This window comes from Diadema setosum, chromosome 21 (genome assembly GCF_964275005.1).
Source record: "Diadema setosum chromosome 21, eeDiaSeto1, whole genome shotgun sequence".
In the NCBI taxonomy this organism is placed as follows: Eukaryota; Metazoa; Echinodermata; class Echinoidea; order Diadematoida; family Diadematidae; genus Diadema; species Diadema setosum.
Genome location: NC_092705.1, coordinates 16,906,816 through 16,925,606, shown reverse-complemented (window position 1 = coordinate 16,925,606; position 18,791 = coordinate 16,906,816). Strand labels below are relative to the sequence as shown.

The 18,791-nt window shown below is 38.9% G+C and overlaps 1 protein-coding gene across 1 annotated transcript; it reads right to left on the bottom strand.

Moving 5' to 3' along the window:
• Nucleotides 1-5,668: 5,668 nt before the first annotated feature.
• On the bottom strand, nucleotides 5,669-16,716 carry LOC140244633 (protein fuzzy homolog). Its single transcript, XM_072324254.1, has 10 exons — nucleotides 16,584-16,716; nucleotides 13,648-13,769; nucleotides 12,751-12,835; nucleotides 12,194-12,262; nucleotides 10,867-10,971; nucleotides 10,358-10,555; nucleotides 9,589-9,791; nucleotides 8,776-8,957; nucleotides 7,417-7,564; nucleotides 5,669-6,787 (listed from the first exon to the last, which is right to left on the bottom strand). Exons 1-10 carry the CDS (start codon nucleotides 16,659-16,661, stop codon nucleotides 6,712-6,714), a joined length of 1,266 nt encoding a protein of 421 aa, XP_072180355.1. The 5' UTR covers nucleotides 16,662-16,716; the 3' UTR covers nucleotides 5,669-6,711.
• Between the last annotated feature and the right edge of the window lie 2,075 nt (nucleotides 16,717-18,791).

Below are 18,791 nucleotides of genomic sequence, written 5' to 3'. Positions count from 1 at the left end.
CGTCATAATTTCAAACGATATAGGCTTATGTAAACGAATAACTACGGTGGAATGTTTGTCGCAATACTCGTAAACACATTGTTCACAGCTGAGGAATGTAATCATCCAAATGGGATAACATGAATAAAAATGTGCAGTGTACGCACGAGACTTTCACCATGCGCATACACTGTATACTCCTAACAGCGATGATTTGAGGGGTGGAGACTTGAGAGGTGGATGAAACTTGAGAGACTTGAGAGGTGGATGAAAATACTGTTGATTCAAGTGGCTATCGATCAGCGCGCGCGAATGCTTGTCGTCTGCAACATACGTCATTCCCAACTTCTTCCAGTTATGAAGGCACACACAAAGATATGCGTAGTTAAAATCACACATGTAATTACTATGCACTTTTTGACAGCATGCATATATAGCAGGGGCGAAGGATTGCAGAAAATTCTAACATACCATACAAGCACGAAGATTTGGTTATAAAAGGCTTAATCTGATATTCGTCGTGAGTAATAGTGCATTTTAAGTATAGAGAGACCGTTCTAATTGGAGTTAAGTACAATAATTGTTAAATGTTCCTAAATAACTGGCACTGGACATACAGTACGAAATGTACAGTATGAGAATGCGGTTGATTTCGCCTGCGCATACGTGCAAGCAATTAGGTCGCTCGCGGATCGGGGATCGGATGGACAATGACGAAAGTATGTATACTGTTTTATTCTGCAAAATCTATATTGCTGTCCAAGCTATTTCTGTCAAAGAATCGTTGGCGTGCGTTACATTACACTCAATCGGTACATTGTTCACGACTGTTGTAAACGATGCACGTGAAGTTTCGTGGTCAAAGAACAAAAAATATCACAGAAGGTGATTAATGCCCCCCCCCCCGCGTAACAATACGCTGTTACCATGGCGACATACTTTCCACTCTTGAGAAACACGTCGCATACAAAATCACATCACAATCAACAAGAGTGCTATTTTTTTCCTGAATCGCTAACTACGTAACTGGAGAAGAATTCAGTCCGCTGCACTTCTCCCTGGGTTTGGGGGGGGGGGGGCAAAATGCACTGTTAACACGGCAATGCACTTTCCGCAGCTACTCTTGTACCTGTATTTGTCCTGCACAACTTTGTATTAAGTGAAAAAGACCGTGATAAATTTGATTTGAATTGCTTTAGAACCGGAGAAGTCAATCTGCAAGGCTTTTTTTCCTGATTTACGGCAATGCACTGTAACTATGGCAATGCACTTTCCCTACTCATTAACAAGAGACCCGCGGGTCTAGCGCTCACCTGAGTATCGCAAGTTCACCTTTCACGCAGTCACTAAAGTCACTAATCTAAATTATTCACAGCTCTACTAAAATTTGACCAGGCATTCTCAAGTAGAAGATGAAAATGTACAATAAAAAAAAGGGCCCAAATTTTTTTGAGATTCCTTAATTTGGGGAGATTGGGGCCCCCTGGGGCCCCCTGGGTGGGGCATGGTGCCCATTTTGATAAATTGAGATCCTGACCCCCTAGGGATGCTACCTGCCAAGTTTGACGAAAATCCATCATGAGGTTTTCAGGAAGAAGATGAAAATGTACAATTCAGGCCCTCATTTGGACCTTCCCCCCCCCCCCCGCCCCTAAGAGGGGCACCCCTGGATCTGCTATGAACAAATTTGAAACTACAGTCATTAATGTACTCACTCATAGTATTATCTTAGCTCTATAACTTTTGATTCTAGAGAAGATTTTTAAAGATTCCTTCATTTTGGGGGGTTTGGGGCCCCCTGGGGCCCCCTGGGTGGGACATGGTGACCATTTTAACAAATTGAGATCCTAACCCCCTAGGGATGCTACCTGCCAAGTTTGGTGCAAATGGGTCATGGGGTTCTCAAGAAGAAGATGAAAATGTACAATTTAGGCCCCATTAGGACCGCTCCCCACCCCCCTCTACTGGGTCCCAAGGTGGGCACCCCTGATTCTGCCATGAACAAACTTGAAACTACAGTCATCAATGTACTAACTCATAGTATTAACTTAGCTCTATCACTTCTGGTTCTAGAGAAGAAGATTTTTACAGATTCCTTAATTTTGGGGGGTATGGGCCCCCCTGGGGGCCCCATGGGTGGGGCATGGTGCCCATTTTAACAAATTGAGTTCCTAACCCCCTACGGATGCTACCTGCCAAGTTTGATGGAAATCGGTCTTGGGGTTTTCAAGAAGAAGATGAAAATGTAAAAAGTTTACGCACGACGGACGACGCACGACGCACGACGCACGACGCACGACGGACGCCGGACGAAGGGCGATCGCAATAGCTCACTTGAGCTTTTGGCTCAGGTGAGCTAAAAACTGTCCTGCACAATTCAATAACACAGTGGTCATGAGTGCATACTTCCTTCTGATTCGCATGTAAAATCTGGTGAATTTCGATAGGCAGCAAGTCTTTTTCTTCATTTGGGGGGCCATAAAGTGCTGATACATGCAACACACTTTCCAGTGCTCTTGAAAAATGTGTCTTGCAAAATTTTCATCAAGTTTTTATGGGATCCAATTTTTCGAGAATTGCCAAAAAAAAAAAAAAATGGAGAGCTAGTTTCATTCAGAATCATTGGCAAACCTTTAACCTGATTTTGAAGCCATAATTTCCAATTACCACGGCAATGCACTTTCTGTTTCTTTTGACAAACGTGTCTTGCACAAAATTACATTGAGCTAAACATGTGTGCAAAAATTTCTTTTTTATTGCCTAAAAACTGGAGAAGTAGTTTGATCTGCAAATTAGCAACAAGCTGACCACCTGTCTGACCGATGGTATTTAAAAAAGATGGGAAGCTGCCAATTTGCATCGAGCCTCATAGTTCTTTGAGCGTGATACATGGTTGTGAGGGTGGACCTCTTTTCATTGTCTTTTTTTTTTTAACACAACCAACGAAAGCCACCCTTCTCCCTACCCTTCGTTTAAATAATAACATACAGTCAACAAAAGTGACATAATACAGAGCGTTAGAAGATTTCCTGCAACACAACAGAAAACCATTTACACAAACAAACAAACAAACAAACAAATGTGAATCATTCATCTATTGAAAACATTCCTTGGTGTGTGTAGAATATGCTATATTTATTGATTGCTATTTAAAATACATGTACATTCACAGATACATTTGCAGGGCTAGAATGCCATTTTCAAAACTGGGCAAGGGAAAGAGGAGGCGGACGGGAGTTGGGTTAGACGAGTACACGTACTTGGGCAATACAGAAGCAGGTGGCTTGAATTGCACACAAGCATGCACACATTTACAGGTGTTATACATAGGAACATTCACATATTAAAAACCACTCCCTCTCTCTTATTCCCCCTCCCACATCCCTCTGGAAACAAAAATCAAAATTACATAAAAGGGAGTTCCAGCCAAATTAGGTAGAGCCGTAACTCCAGCACCACAGCAAACTATTATGACCATAATGCATGTCCCATATCAAATGGAGACATATTAGTACTGTATGTAGCAATAGAAAAAAGAGAGAAAGTCTTTCATCAATGCTAAAACACAAAATTGTCATTGTTCGCCCAAGTATCAACATAGCAATATCATCACATATTCATTATCTGTATCTAAGACTGAGATGCCTCAATGCAATCAGTGTTTATTTTCCTTTCTTTTCAGTGTATAGATTTTTTCCCACACTAAGTACACTTTTGTTTAAATGCGCTTTGAGCATTCTGCAGGGTAGATTTGGTGCAATATAAGGTACATATATCATTATTATCATTATAATCATCCTCTGACATTACTACATGTATGTTTAATAGTACATTGTGTGGTAACAATAATAGAAAGGAAATGACGGGAACCCAGACTGTTTTGTTGTTTCATTTCCCAAAAAAAGGTCCTGCCAGTATTACAGTCTGTATTACACCAGCATTATAGGGTCCATGTTTCTACACATGAGTCAAGCAGGACATTGTGGGTAATACATCTTGATCAATGCCCTGGGCAGACTTCAAACCATGGTCTTGAGTCTCTAATTGAGAGCCTCATTAATCACACCATCATTCTCCCAAGAACACCATGGTAAAAGTCACAATTTTACTTGATATTCCCTGCAATACACTGACTTCATTGGACCAAAATGAAATCAGTCACAGAGCATGTCATACAACCAAGGACATGCAGAGATACTTAAAGGCATAAATTCATCATTTGCAGAAGAAACAAAACCCAGCATTAGTCATAAAATGTGAGTTAGGGATAGAAACAACCACTGTAAAAAATTTGAATCTGTATAATCAATGTTAAGCATTGTTAATAACACAAAATGTGAACAATAGTTATAATAAAAATGTGTCCAGACTAAACCATCTACAGTTATGTCTTAACCCTAACTTACCTGGGCTATTTAGCAAGCTTGAATTCCTGGGGGGGGGGGGGGGGGCCATTATGGCCCCCCCTTCAGATCTCGGCCGTTGATCGCGCGATCGCCGCAAAATTTTGCATGAACATAAAGCCGGATGTAATCTACAAGACTGTTAAGTTCAATTTTCAAAAAATTTGCAGTTTTTATTTTAAATTAATTAATTATGCAAATATATGCAAAAAAACTCATTTTCGTCTATAATTGGCTTATAAAAGCTTATGGAATGCTGATTTTTGTTTTAAATTTTCCTAGTGACATTCCGAACATTTGTACGTAAAAAGAAAATCAGTATCAAAATTAATTTCCTATGTTTTCTATTGTTTTATCATTTTTTAATGTATTTCTTTGTTTTTTCGAACTTTTGTTTTTGTTGTTTTTTTCAGCAGAATTTGTCATACACATCTTTAGAAGCATAGCTATACTAAAATACATTTATTTCAGCCATTAAAATTAAAAATATGAATCTTTATATGAATTAATTGAAAAAACACAATTTGTATTGACTTTGTACACAAAATCACGTTTTTGAGCAATTTTGGGGTGGACGAACATTTTTTGAAGGGGCGTGGCTTCGGAACGGTATGCCCGGTCGCGACAAATTTGGTCTCAAAAGTTGCGCGAGACTTGAAAGTAAAAAGTCAGTGAGCGGCGCGGTCAAAAAATTTTGCGCGGCGGAATGGTCGCGGAATTTGTCGAGGGGGGGGCCATTATGGCCCCCCCCCCCCCCCCCCAGGTAAGTTAGGGTTAAAGGGATCGTATAGTTTTGGTTGAGACCTAATTTCAGGTTTCTAACATTTTTTTGGTGAGATAATGAGAAATCTCTTATAAAATATGAAGGAGCATGAAATTCTATGAGGAATTCAACGTTTATTTGATGAAAATTGGTTTTGAAATGGCTGAGATATCCAAAAAAGAGCGATTCTAATAAACTGTGGGACCCACACTTTATTTCGATCGCTTTGTTTTATTTTGCTTTTGGATGTTTCAGTCATTCCAAACCCATTTTCATCAAATAAACTCTGAATTCCTCTTAAAATGGTATGCTCTGTACTGTATCATGAGTGTTTTTTTTTTGTTTTTTTTTTTTGTATCTCGCAAAAAGTTAAAAGCCCAATTCTCATCTCCACCAATACTGTACCATCACTTTAATGAGAAAAATACTGATATTTCCTTATATTTTTAGCTATATTGCAAAAACTGTGTATGGTAGGATGTTTTGTAATACAACAGACCTACACATATGCATGAAATGAGATATCTCGAACATTTTTTTCAAATCACTCTCCCAAAGGTAAATAGGACCTTTAAGCAATAGGCACCCTTTTTTAGATATCCTCTTTACTCTTCCACTGAAGAGAGAAGTGTGTAAAACATTAATGGGCTAACAATGGGAGGAGTCCTAGGAGCCAACATTTTGTGGATTTGAAAGATGCTGACACTGATATTGTAAGCACTCTCAGAAAGAAGATTACTGATGTGGGTGTCAGATTAGCAAGGCTCTGAATGAATGAAAATTTTTCATACCGTAGATCTAAGACAGGAACTTACAATATTTTATAACAGACGGTCAGCATGTCCAAGGATTTCAAGTTAGTCTCCCCTTCAGTCAGTGAAAATTGACAGCCTACAAAATACAGGAATCTCTAGCATTAGCATTCATCCGCACGTTTACGAGGAGGAGAACTGAAGTATGGGGGTAATGACATTTCTACTTCAATTAAGAGGTGCCACATAATGATCTTAATGACCAAAATTCCAAACAGACTGTGAGACACCTCCACGAATACCTCTAAACTGACTCAAGGCTAAAATAGAGCCATTGTTTCTCATAAATATCAACCATCACTGAAGAATGAAGGCATTAACCCCATCATTACAACCAGAAGAAGAACTGTGTAAGAAGTTGATGGTTTACACGTAGTGATTCTGCAGGGGTCAATATGTCCTTCATTACGAGAATACAATGATATAAAACTTGAAGAATGCTCTTTAATCTTCTCTAGGTATTCTGCCTTGTCAGTGATCAAGTGACTGACATCTTGACCCATCCTGCTGACATGGAGCGGCCACACTGAGTGGTGACACAGAGTGGTCACTACAGAGTGGTCACTATAGAGTGGTCACTACAGAGTGGCCACACACATAGGTCACACAGAGCAGTGCAAAGAGTGTGAAGCTTTCTGTGCATAACTTCATCAGTCCAGGTTCTATGGAGCTAGCAAACTATGGTGGCCATCAGAATGCATGTTTCTCCTGTTGTCTGGATCATGACAAGGGGATGGCATCAGTGTCCCCGTTGTCATGACGATTTTGTCCTCCGGTCTGCAAAGATCTTCTCCTTTGAGAGGGCAGCTAGCAGATTTTTTGTCACTGACCTGAAATTTTCAATATGGGAGGTGAACACAGAATCTGTCTGTTTCAAAGTCTTTACAAATTCATATTAAATGGAGACCAACTTGACCTTTTATGCACACAACTGGTCATACTTTCTGACAAGTCTAAACCAGTCATTACACAAATGGCTATACATCAATTTCCTTTGCAATGTGCAATGGATATTGACACATACACAAGGCCGCCAACATTCGCACATCAAAAGCAGGGAGATTCAAAAGAGCAATTTATAGGAAAATGCTTTGTACTACAGGCAACTCAATATTCCAAAAAATATGTACACAAATCAGGGAGGTATTTGTAATTTTTTATTGTTTATGACATGAAGAGAGATTTCAATTGTTATAAAGGAGGCTCCTAGAGAATCAGGGAGACTTGGCAACTCTGTGTTTGTGCGACATATGATACATTTCCACATGACATATCAACTACTGATTACAAGTATATACCAAAAAGCACATTATGTAGGAACCAGTGCAACTTGTACCAAACTCCAAGAGACTGTAGTTTACAAATTCCACTGCTGTAGCACATGATGGGTGAGCCACCCTTTCAGTTTATGATGCAGTTGTTAAGGAGGCTCTACAGAATCAGACACCCTTTCACCCACCTCATTGCATACTGGGGCACGGCTGATGAGAAGAGAACAAAGAATTGAAATCCACCAGAGTTGGTGGCATAGGTTTTGTAGTCCTCTCCACACATGTAGGTCTCCTCCACTTGGTGTGGCATACTTTTGTAGGCTTCACCAGAAGAATCTTTAGAGGGGGGAATTTAATGGCAAAGACATTCTATGTCACTGAAACATCAAAGGCAGGAAATCAAGGCAATTGTTAACATAAGTTTTCTTTTCTTTGTCTGATAATTTTACTCTCTGCACATAATATCATAGGCTAAATCTGTATTATAGTCAAACCTGTCTTAGCGACCACCAGTGTGTGACAACTAAAATCAACTCCCTCCAAGAGAAAAAACGTGTTAAAGAACCTGTCTATAGTGGCCATCTGTCAATAATGGCCATTTTTTTCATCTCCCTTGGGTGGCTGCTATAGACAGCTTTGACTGTGTACAGCATCAGGAACACCAAGTGAAAGAGAAGGAATGAGTCTAGGATTTGAATCTGCCTCATCTACTGCTTACCAAGGCAATCTTTGTTTGCCCTTGACGTAATTGGCAACTCTGAGGCAAGATATTGCAGAAGAAATGGAAAATTGACTGGAACCTCCAAGGAGTATGTTTCACATCTAAATGTAAACATCAAGATTTGAGAATGACTCTCTCAACATGGGTTGGTATCCGACTTATGCTCTCTGTCTCTCTCTTTAATTATCTACATTGTACTTTACCATATCTCATTTATGTACTGACATATCTTTTTATTCCTCTACTGTACATTGATCATGCTCAGTTCAGCTTATGTTGGTTTTGGCTGGCTTCAGTTCATTTAGTCAATGGTTTAGAGCCTTGCTTCTCAAGCTTTTTCAACCTCAGGCCCATTTTGGCTACTATAAATATTTTTGAGGCCCAGATAGATCATATACTAATCTTTTTTATATTATTTTTGCCCAACATCCCAACCCACCTGTGAGAGCTTCACGGTCCACTGGATGAGAAGCAGTAATTTAGAGCAAAGTCTAGATTTAGACCATGGTTTCTTTAGTTCACCGTTTGGGAAATGCCCCATGCTTTTGATTTAAACCTTGGACTACATAGTCAATGGTGTAAAATAATCTGTGGTCTAAATGTACACCACGTTTGGGATGCCAGTCTTACGGTTTGTAATTTGTGTGTGTATGTGTTCTTCTGTTGTTGTTTTTTCTAAAAATTTTCACAGACCTACATCTCTCTATGTTCTGTTTTCACACAAAGCCACATGAAATCAGGAAGAAATTTCCCTGTCATATACTTTGATACCACAATGAAACTAACAGATGAAGCACAAGAGCCCCCTAGGCAGGTGAACACTTACCATGTCTCTCAGGGCTGAGGGCTGGAGGGAAGAGACTGCCTACGATGGAACGGTACGAAGCCACCAGGATATCTCTTCTAGCATAGTGGGGCAGTGGCTTCACCTCCGCAGCACTTCCAGATACCAGTGGGAGTCGCACCGATGAGAGACACTTGTGCTGCTCCGTGTTTACCAACACAAATCTGAAACACACAAAATTTGTACAGTAAATACAATAGGTACTGTTGAAAAAAAATAATAAAAAGGCCAAATTTTCTTCCAATGACAACATTTCTGACAACATTTCATTCATGTAGCAAAAAAAGCTGCTGAAAACTGCTTATCCAATGAAGGCGAGCCAATGAAGTAAAATGGAGTCAAAAGGGGCCTGAGCTTTCGATCCTAGCAGAATCTTCGTCAGAGGCAAAATGACAAACAAGCAGGGAAAGCAATCACATACAAGGACTTCACACAACAAGAACAGACAGGGACAGGCTGGGTACACAAGTCCTTATATGTGATTGCTTTCCCTGCTTGTTTGTCATTTTGCCTCTGACGAAGATTCTGCTAGGATCGAAAGCTCAGGCCCCTTTAGACAACATTTCATTCATTACACATTGTGATGTAATTGATGCATATAACTTCTGTAAAATATTTATGTTTCTGCTGGAAGTGGGAAAACATAAGAATGAATGAATATTGGAATTCCTGCTAGAGATTCAATACAAATTAAGTTGGCTTCAATGTGTGAAGCTCCACTAAAATCAAGACACTGGGCCATTACCTACATGTAACAGAATTCACTCAGGAGATTTCAACCACACAAAATCTCACCCCAAGACTCCGCCATCAACTGGGATTGACCGGGGAATGTTGGAGAACGGCGCCCTCTGGAGGGCCCGCAGAGAATCGTGGTGGGGTCTCCAGGCCGGCTCGACCAGAGCGTTCATGGCATCGGACAGCGTTGGCTCAGCATAGCAGAGCACACTCACTACCACTCCCGGCAGCAGGTGGATGCTGAGTAGGCGGTGAGGATCCTACAGTAAGATGGGGTACAGACATGAATTTCATAGGAGTACCCTCAGATTTAGCTAGTACATGTAGTATATTCAAGTGTGATTTTGCATCAGCAAAGTAAGTCTGTAGCTTAAAGAGCAAATCAAAATCATCTTAGATATGATAACCACAGTAAAATCACACAAACTAAATGATAGAGGTTTCATCAAAACATGACCTAACACCACAGTGTTTCACACATGTTTACAACATAGGTATTAGCAGCAACAATATCATTATGTAAACTAGAGGAGATGATGTCAACAATTAAGTGAATTTTGGTGACTTTAGAAATTTAAAGAAAATATACATGTTGATAGTACTTTTACTAAAACAATAACAAAAAGGCATTACAATTGAAGCAAAGCTCTTGTGATAAAGTGTCCCATCCTGTGACAAAATAAGCCTAAGTCCCACCTACATACTGAAAGATATGGTTGTGTCCTTACAATAGGTAATATTGCAAGGAGCCTAAGGTGACTTTGCTGACCATAATGAGTACAAGGCCGACATACATTTACCTTTTAGTTAATACACTACGTATTACCTTTGGACTGGCCTGAGGAAGGTAGATTGGGACATCGCTGGACGTTCCACTTGGCAGTGACTGGATGAATTTGGCCACCAGCATCATCTCCTGACCACTGAGTGACCACCAGTAGGGCGTGGCCGCTACCAGCTTCCCGTCGGCATGGAGACAACCAAAAGCACTGCCGGCACTGTCCACAAATTCTTCAAGGGGTTCCTGGTGTAAGACATTGAACAGATTGTGACCATATATATCTCATGCACTTTGAGACCCAAGCAACGGGACTACAGACATTGCGAAGTGTACAGCATGTCATTGTCTTGGCAGCAATTCCAGTTTTCTGCTAGATGACAATGACAATGACAATGACAATGACAATGTTGTTGTTTTTGTTTTTTTTTCTTTTCTTGTGTCACCCAAAGTATGCATATTGAAGAAAATATGAACAAACATTGAACTGAACATATAAGATGAAAGTCTTTTCATGCAAGTCCTTAAATAGTAAAGACATTGATCGGGAGACTTACCTGCAAGGTGGCATTTTCTGGACAGGCGATAACATCAACGGAGGAAGACAGGCTTCCAAAGAGAGAAGACTCTTCCAGGAGGAGGTCAATGACCGGGTAGCAAACCTAGCAAAAAGAAAGGCAGTTACATGTATTACACAGGCAGCTGGTCAGTTGATGTACTATGAAGCCCATACACATGTAATACATATTTCAGTGTAGGAGAAACTTGACAAAAGAAATCTTCTGTTCACACGATACCAATCACACAAGTTGTTTGCTGTTACAGTCCCAGATTTTTTTCAACAGATTTCTGTGTCTTTACGCTAGTCACTATTTGTCAAAACTGAATGCGCCATGGTAGCAAGGTACAGGCAACACCAATAACAAAGTCCTCGGGGTCAGCAGTTTTCTTTCATTATATTGAAATTTTGTTACAACCAAACAGTAAAGTATGTAAAGAGATATAATGAAGATGATAATTCTGAGACTTGCTGTGATGAGAATTTCATTATAGCCATGCTCGTTACAATGGGAGTGCACTGTGTTGTTTGTGAATCACATCTCTCCAGAATGAAAAAAAAAAAAAAAAATAAGACAGAGGTCTTTGAATTTGACATGGTGAGAAATTTTTTCTTTAGACCTACTTGCTGTCCAGGTTTGCAATCCTCAGAGCTGTTATATAAATTTAATGAGCAACAACTACTATGCACAAGCTGCTGTTCACATGCAGGCAAATTATTGGTGATCTATTTTCCTGGCATAACCATGAAGCTGATTACTGCTAGACAGCCCTAAAAAAACAAGTTCAATCAAGACTGTATTAACTTTTATCATGCTATTGTTCATGTAATCATGATACAGTGTACTACACAATCAAATTTAGAGGAACTGTAGCATACATTTGTATCAATTGCATGGTAAATCTGCACACACTGTGATACTTTAACCCGTTGAGGATGAGTCCCGAGTACACTCGGGCAGGTGTCTATGGGAAATATGTGTTGTAGCAAAATCATTCTGTCCTCAACGGGGAAAAGACCCAGTAGAGTGGGGATTCATGAGGTGGGAAGGCTGGCCTGGATTGGTACATTGGAGAATCTCTGTAAATGAATTGTGCAGAGCTTTATCACTGATCTATAGGTAAGAACACACACAGCCCCAAAATCTTGACTGATTTGACAGTTACCGATCGCAACGCTTCAATGCACACTAATGCTGACTGGTGCTGTTCGTGGTTTCCGTATGTACATGTACTCCAGATTTGGGGAGAGAAAAGGCAAATTACCCAGTCATAAAAGGCAAAAATTATGAATTCAGTTGCTTCAGTGAACTGAAATCATCTTACCTTTAGTTCCCTGCGAAGCTTCTCCACATTCCTGAAGTTGATCAAACTGTCTAATCCAATAAGCATGACCTACATTTATGAAAAAATTGACAATATTCTTTGTGAAAATACACTGTGAAGAATCTTACCTGAAAATTCAGTCAAAGCATATCATGAAATATAAACACGTTAAAGATGAAAAGACTTAAAAACATCTTTTTCTAATCAAAATGTCTTTAAAAAAAAACCACCATATATCCTTCATTGAAAGACCTTCACTCTGAATTTCTGAAGTTATCTGAAATGGAAAAGCAAATTATAATGTACAATGACTTCCAGAGGTTGTTGAAGAAAACTGCAACACTAAGTTCTGCCTAGCACTGATGTGCCTTTTGGAAGCAGAAGAATCACCAAGCTCTTGACAATTATAACAGTGAGAAAGGCAACCACAATTAGCATTCATTGCATAGCAATTGTTGTCATTTTCACTCTTGAACTTAATTTTACGTAATTAAACTGGAGAGGTATTTTTGACCGGTTGGGGAGAACAAATAATTTATATTTACAAGGATACTCACCATAGCATGGAAAATGTGGCTTAAGAGTGTGTTGTAGTGGACATCACAACTCCCATCATTGCTTGTGACTAAAACCAGAGTGACACTGGCAGTACAATGAACAAAACATTGCAAGTATTAAATAAAAATTGTGGGTTCAAGAAAAGAAAAGACTTTGAAATAGAAAAGTATGAAACAACGTACAGTTGTACATGGCATGTGATGTGCGCCTGTACTTTCTCAATTCATGGCAGTTTTAAGCTGTTATTTTCATTAGGGTTTAACTTTTGCGAATTATGCAAATAACTGTAGGACCGCGAATCTTAAAACACACCTGAAAATGTCTCAGACTGACAGGCATTATGCACTTATGATGGCTAAGGTGTCAAAATCACAAATATAACATCACGTGAAAATGTCCTTGACCATCTCATTCACGAAAATATCTGTACATCAGTACACAAAAATAACAGCTCATACAGTAATTTGAATTTGCAACAAGAAAAGCCTGCCACAGATGTACGTACGGCCTACTGTATTAGCTCTGCAATTTCTGAAATGGGGATGAGAGGGGCGGGGGATGGGCAGTGGAGGTTTTCTTCCTAAAGGTGTGGAGATCCAACAGACCACATCCCTTCACTGGGATTGAAACATTCACAGCATGATTAGGTACATTCCAACTTCAGGAGCAATCTGCCAAACATGTGAACTGCATTACATTTTCATCTTGATAAGATGCAAAATTAATTTCAACATCAATGATGCTTGAATATTCTTTCAGTAGCATTCTAATGATAGATTAAAATTTTCAGGGAACCCCTTGCAGAATCAATAAGGCTTGACAGCTCTGCTTCCATCATGAGATGATCTCTGCTCCTCTCTCGTGTGCACCTCCTTACTTGGTGTGCCTGTACTCACCTGTCATGGAAGACTTGCCACGTAACTTTGGCCTCCTCAGTCGTGGTACTCAGCAGCGTTACATCATGGTTCTGGGCAAACATCTGCACTCCATACAGCATGCCTTGTTCGGCAAATGCAAGCTAGAATTTGCAAATCACAACAAACAAGATGATGTGAGTACACAATTAGGGAATACCCTGGAACAGCCTACATTATAAGTACCATGTACATGACAAATTAAATCTCAGCATTTTTATTCAAAATGATAATGTGCTATTTGCATATAAGAACAGGCAAGCAAAATTATTTTTGTAGTGCTGCTGCTTAACCCATTGAGGACAGGCTGATTTTGCTACAACACGCATTTCCCACAGACACCTGCCCGAGTATACTCGGGACTCGTCTTCAACGATTTAACCATAAATTATGTGACTATAATATTTTGCGCATTGGTAATTGCAAGACAATTTTTCAAGTGGTTAAATTTGCAACTGAGAAACAAATGCAGTGATGGAATTAGAGACAACTTCTTTCCCCTAACCATGAGATGATGTACATTAAATGCAAGGTTAAAAAACAATGAAAAATTTTTTTAGTGTCCCCACCCTTTCTTTTCTAGTTTTTCCCCATTTTTATTTCCTTTTTTAGGCTGGCTGCATTTTTGTTTCCTTTTTTTTTTAATTGGTGAAACTGTGAAAAAAAAAAGGAAAATATTCATCTTATTCTAAAACTTTGATTTTGGGGGGGGAAGAAACGATCACATTTTATGCTCAAAATGATTATTGGTTAATATTAAACTGATATCATATCCTTACTAAGTCCAAGTAAGGCCGAATTTAAAAAGAAAAAAAAAAAAGATTTGGGGTTCTCTCGGAAAATTTTGTGTCGGACAGCATTTTGTAAAAAACAAAACAAAACAAGAACATGAACAAAACAAATAACTGAAAAATTAAACAAAGAAAAGAAAAGAAAAGAAAAAAAAGGCCTCCTCCCCTTTCCCCAGAGACAGGATGCTTAACTTGCCTTACATCTAAATTTGTTGAGAGAGCTAAATGGAAAGACTTCGTAATATGTCCCACCTGCCTCCCTTATATTGTCATACCAGTTTAACATGGTATTTATCTCCTTTCCCTGCTGAGCTATATTTGCATAGATCTAGGGCCTACAGTACCAAGTATGGTTGGACCTACTACACAACGACCGCCTAATCTTTATTTGCTTGATAAGAATATTTAACACTGAATTTCACATAAAAAACCTGACCTACAGAATGTGATTGAGAAAATCCAGAACTATCAAATGCCGTTGTTCCCTTTTCAATTCGAAGTTTCAGTGCAAAATTATCGCCGTCGAACTTGCGTGGTCTTGTTTCAGCTCCCCGCGGTAACGCTCCTTATTGAGATCGACAGCTGTTTTTGCATTGACAATGCACACAAACCGAGTTGTATTGAACACCATGTTGTACGAAGCTTTTTAGAAACTTCCATAGACATTACAAGTCATTACATTGCGATTCGGTTAAAATATTCATGCGAAATTTTGTCCTTGATTAAAACCATTAATGAACAGTGAATTTTCGCGTTTCCCACACATCATCATCAGCAGTCAAAGCCAATCCACTTTTATGTGCTCTGCGCGCAGCGAAGTGCGTACTAAACGTTCGGTTTAAAAAAGGGTGGTCGATATGTACAGTTAGGGTACCGGTTTTCGACACTTTAGCACATTTACTTGTTTACCATCAATACTGCACCGTTTTACCTCGGAATTTCGATATGAAGTTGAGCTACAAAGGCCAATAATAATATGCCTTAAACGAATTCCCATTTGAATGCACTCGCGTTCAATTTTTAAGCGATTTCCGTCACGCCGTCGCTGGCATCAGATTTCAACACCCAGCATCATTTTTCGACACAATCACAGTGCGCATCACACAGAAATCACATGGCGCGTACAGTACGCGTACACTGCATTGTGGACGCAAACTAGCAATCATACCGGCGCAAGAACTTGTTGTTTCCTCTATAACGTGTCTTGATATAGGAATGTCAAAATCTGGTGCCACATTCTCAAACTAGTCAAAGCCAACTCTTTCTACAAGTTTGCTCATTTATCACGAATTCAGCCATGAAATTACTAAAGACGATTATGAAATCAAACATCAAGATTTGGCAAACAAACTGATACTAAAGCAAGATAACCGACACGGGTGAATTCAATTTTACGTCGATGTATACAAAATGCATCATATTGTTTTGAACCCCTAAAAATGGCTGACATTAACATTTCTGCTGACACTGTGTTGCTTTACCTTTCTCCTAAATATTCTACCGTCGGATTATGATGACAAGTGACAAACGGTGTTTATATAAGACTAGAAATGTGATTGATAACTTGGTTGATTGCTGAAGTCAGACATTTGTATCGAGTATAAAATTCTATAAGAATTATCTGCTGGGTGTCGAAATCTGGGTCCTGTTGAAAACTGGTGCACTAACCAATGCTAACGGTAGTACCAGCTACCATACACTTTTTTTTACTATGTATTGTGAATCATGTTTGTGTGGTCCCATATATTGATTTTCATGTGGTACTTTGTGCAAAAACGCATATTTTGACGTCATTTTTAGCTGTAAAATTTCACTTTTATGATAAAACCTATTTGTTCTGCCTTAGTTTGATAAAATTGAATATGCTTAAGTGAAATAACATGGGTTTTTACTTAAATACATGTTCATGATAACAAAAAGACACCAAAATAATGTAGCTTAGTGGCCCTGGCAAGGCAGCAGTTTAGACCCTTTTTTACGGGTTCACAGAATCTAGATCTAGACCCCTAACGTTAGATACACAGCCCAGTCGCTGTATAGATTCGTACAGCGTGTGGTCGGGCTACTTTTAGGAAGCCCAACGCGAAGAGGCAGTCAGAAAAATCTTGCCTGAGATAAAGTACTTACAGATTTAACGTCGCCTTTCGTTCTCGTGAACAAAGGTACTCCTCCCTCGTTGGTGAGGCATACTAAATGTGCCGACATTTCGGGAGGGCCTAGCCTGCAGCAGATGTGAATGCCAGCTGATCGGCTGTAACACAGTTAGCTGTAACGTTAGAACGTTCACTTGCAGCCAGGCGGACACCCACCCGTAACCCGACTGACCAGTCGCCGTGCGCTCACACAGCGACAGGGCCATTAGTGTATAGTGCTGTGTAGGGCTCACACCTGTAAATAAAATGGAATGTCCCAGATCCCTTTAAATGAAGATAAAAATCAATTAAAATCATTAATGCAGTTTGGCATAAAACTGAATAGCTGAAGATGTTGAGTATGAATTCCTCTACAAACTGCATTTTGGTTTGAAGATGAAAGCTTTTGGAATCTCATGGAATTCAGGCCCGTAGCCAGGATTTTTCAAGGGGGGGGGGGGGGTGCGGTCACTAAAAAAACGGACCTTCGGTACCAATACCAATGATGACACACACACACAATTATATATATATATATATATATATATATATATATATATATATATATATATATATATATATATATATATATTCTTTGGACGACCGAACTACAAAAGTTGTATAAGAATTTGCGCGCGAAGCGCGCCGCAAATTGTGAATTTTGACTGTTTTAATGACGTTTTAAAGTCTCGAGGAAATTTGTATTTTTGTCTGTTGCATGCAATCGCGTTACGGTATTTCATCTAGGAAATAGTAAAAACTCATTTTGCCAGGAAGTTGCAAAGTTTAATTGTGTTCGAGACTCTGCGCGCATAGCGCGCCGCAAAATTGAGAATAGTGATTTTCCTGGTGTTGTTTTAACTTTTATTTTTTCTACTAGTGTATACCCGCGTTAGCAGGACTGAAGCCTGGTATGCGAGTTTGTCAAAAACGAAAATAAATAAGAAAATTTTTAAAACAAAATGAATTGTAAATGTGAACCATTTATATTTTGCCTCCCTGTGGTAGGATATTTCCAGCATTTCCGAACTTTCAAATAATCATTTTAGATTTAATAATATTAAAGGTAGTAGATCCGATTCGCAAATATCTCCAATATCAGTCAAATGTCATATTAACCATCATGCTAAGAAGGTTTTCTTTGTGAAATTTGGAGGTCAGTGAAATTCAAAAATTAAACATCCGTTAGCCATTGGAAGAAGTTGAGTGCAAATTCAGACCTCAGGCTTAATGCTCAGATGTTTTCCCATTTGATTTGATCTGTCTTACTGTGCACACTAAGATACATACTGGAATGGTTATTTCTTATTTATTAAATTATAGTAGCATATTTGGTTACTAGCTGTCTCTAGGCATTTTCGAATTTGGGCTGCAAAGAGATCCACTACCTTTAAGTTAGAAGAGAGATAAGTAAATAATGATGAAATAAACAAACAAAAAAGAATTAGTTTCTTTTGTAATACTATCTGACAAACTTTTTACTTTACCATTTTACTTCATAGCTCAGCACTTTCCATTCTCTCTCATACCCTCTTACCCATTACATTTAAATGAAATACAACTAAAATGAGTTTGCGTGCCTGCATAATACTCTTTGGAAATTATAAGTGAGAATGTTCTTAGGTTTTGGCTCACTTTAAAATGAGAACCAATAGAACTGTCACAACATGAGAAAATGTATAAGTAATAATCAACAGTACATTTCCGAATTTGGCCTGCAAAGAAATCCGCTACCTGTGAGTTAGAAAAGAGATTAGTAAATAATGATAAAATAAACAACAAAAAGAATGAGTTTCTACCGCCGTATCCAGAACTGAGCCTGAAACGGTGCAGGCTCAAGAAATCGTGTGTACTAATACGTCTTGAAGTACTGTGTGATACTGTTGACTCAGACTTCTACAAAGCTGTAAGTGAGAATTTTAACCCAATCCGGCTCATTACCTGTGTTTTTTATGAAAAATATGAATAAAGAATGTAAATTAGATAACGACGCGTCAGAATGCAGTCTAACGCTCTCACAATGTTATCATACATAGGGTTTTTCCCTGACTGTTTTTACTCCGGAGCTCTTGCAATATTCAGGCTTTTGTAATACTATCTGACAAACTTTTTACTTTACCATTTTACTTCATAGCTCAGCATTCTCTCTCATACCCTCTTACCCATTACATTTAAATGAAATACAACTAAATTTAGTTTGCGT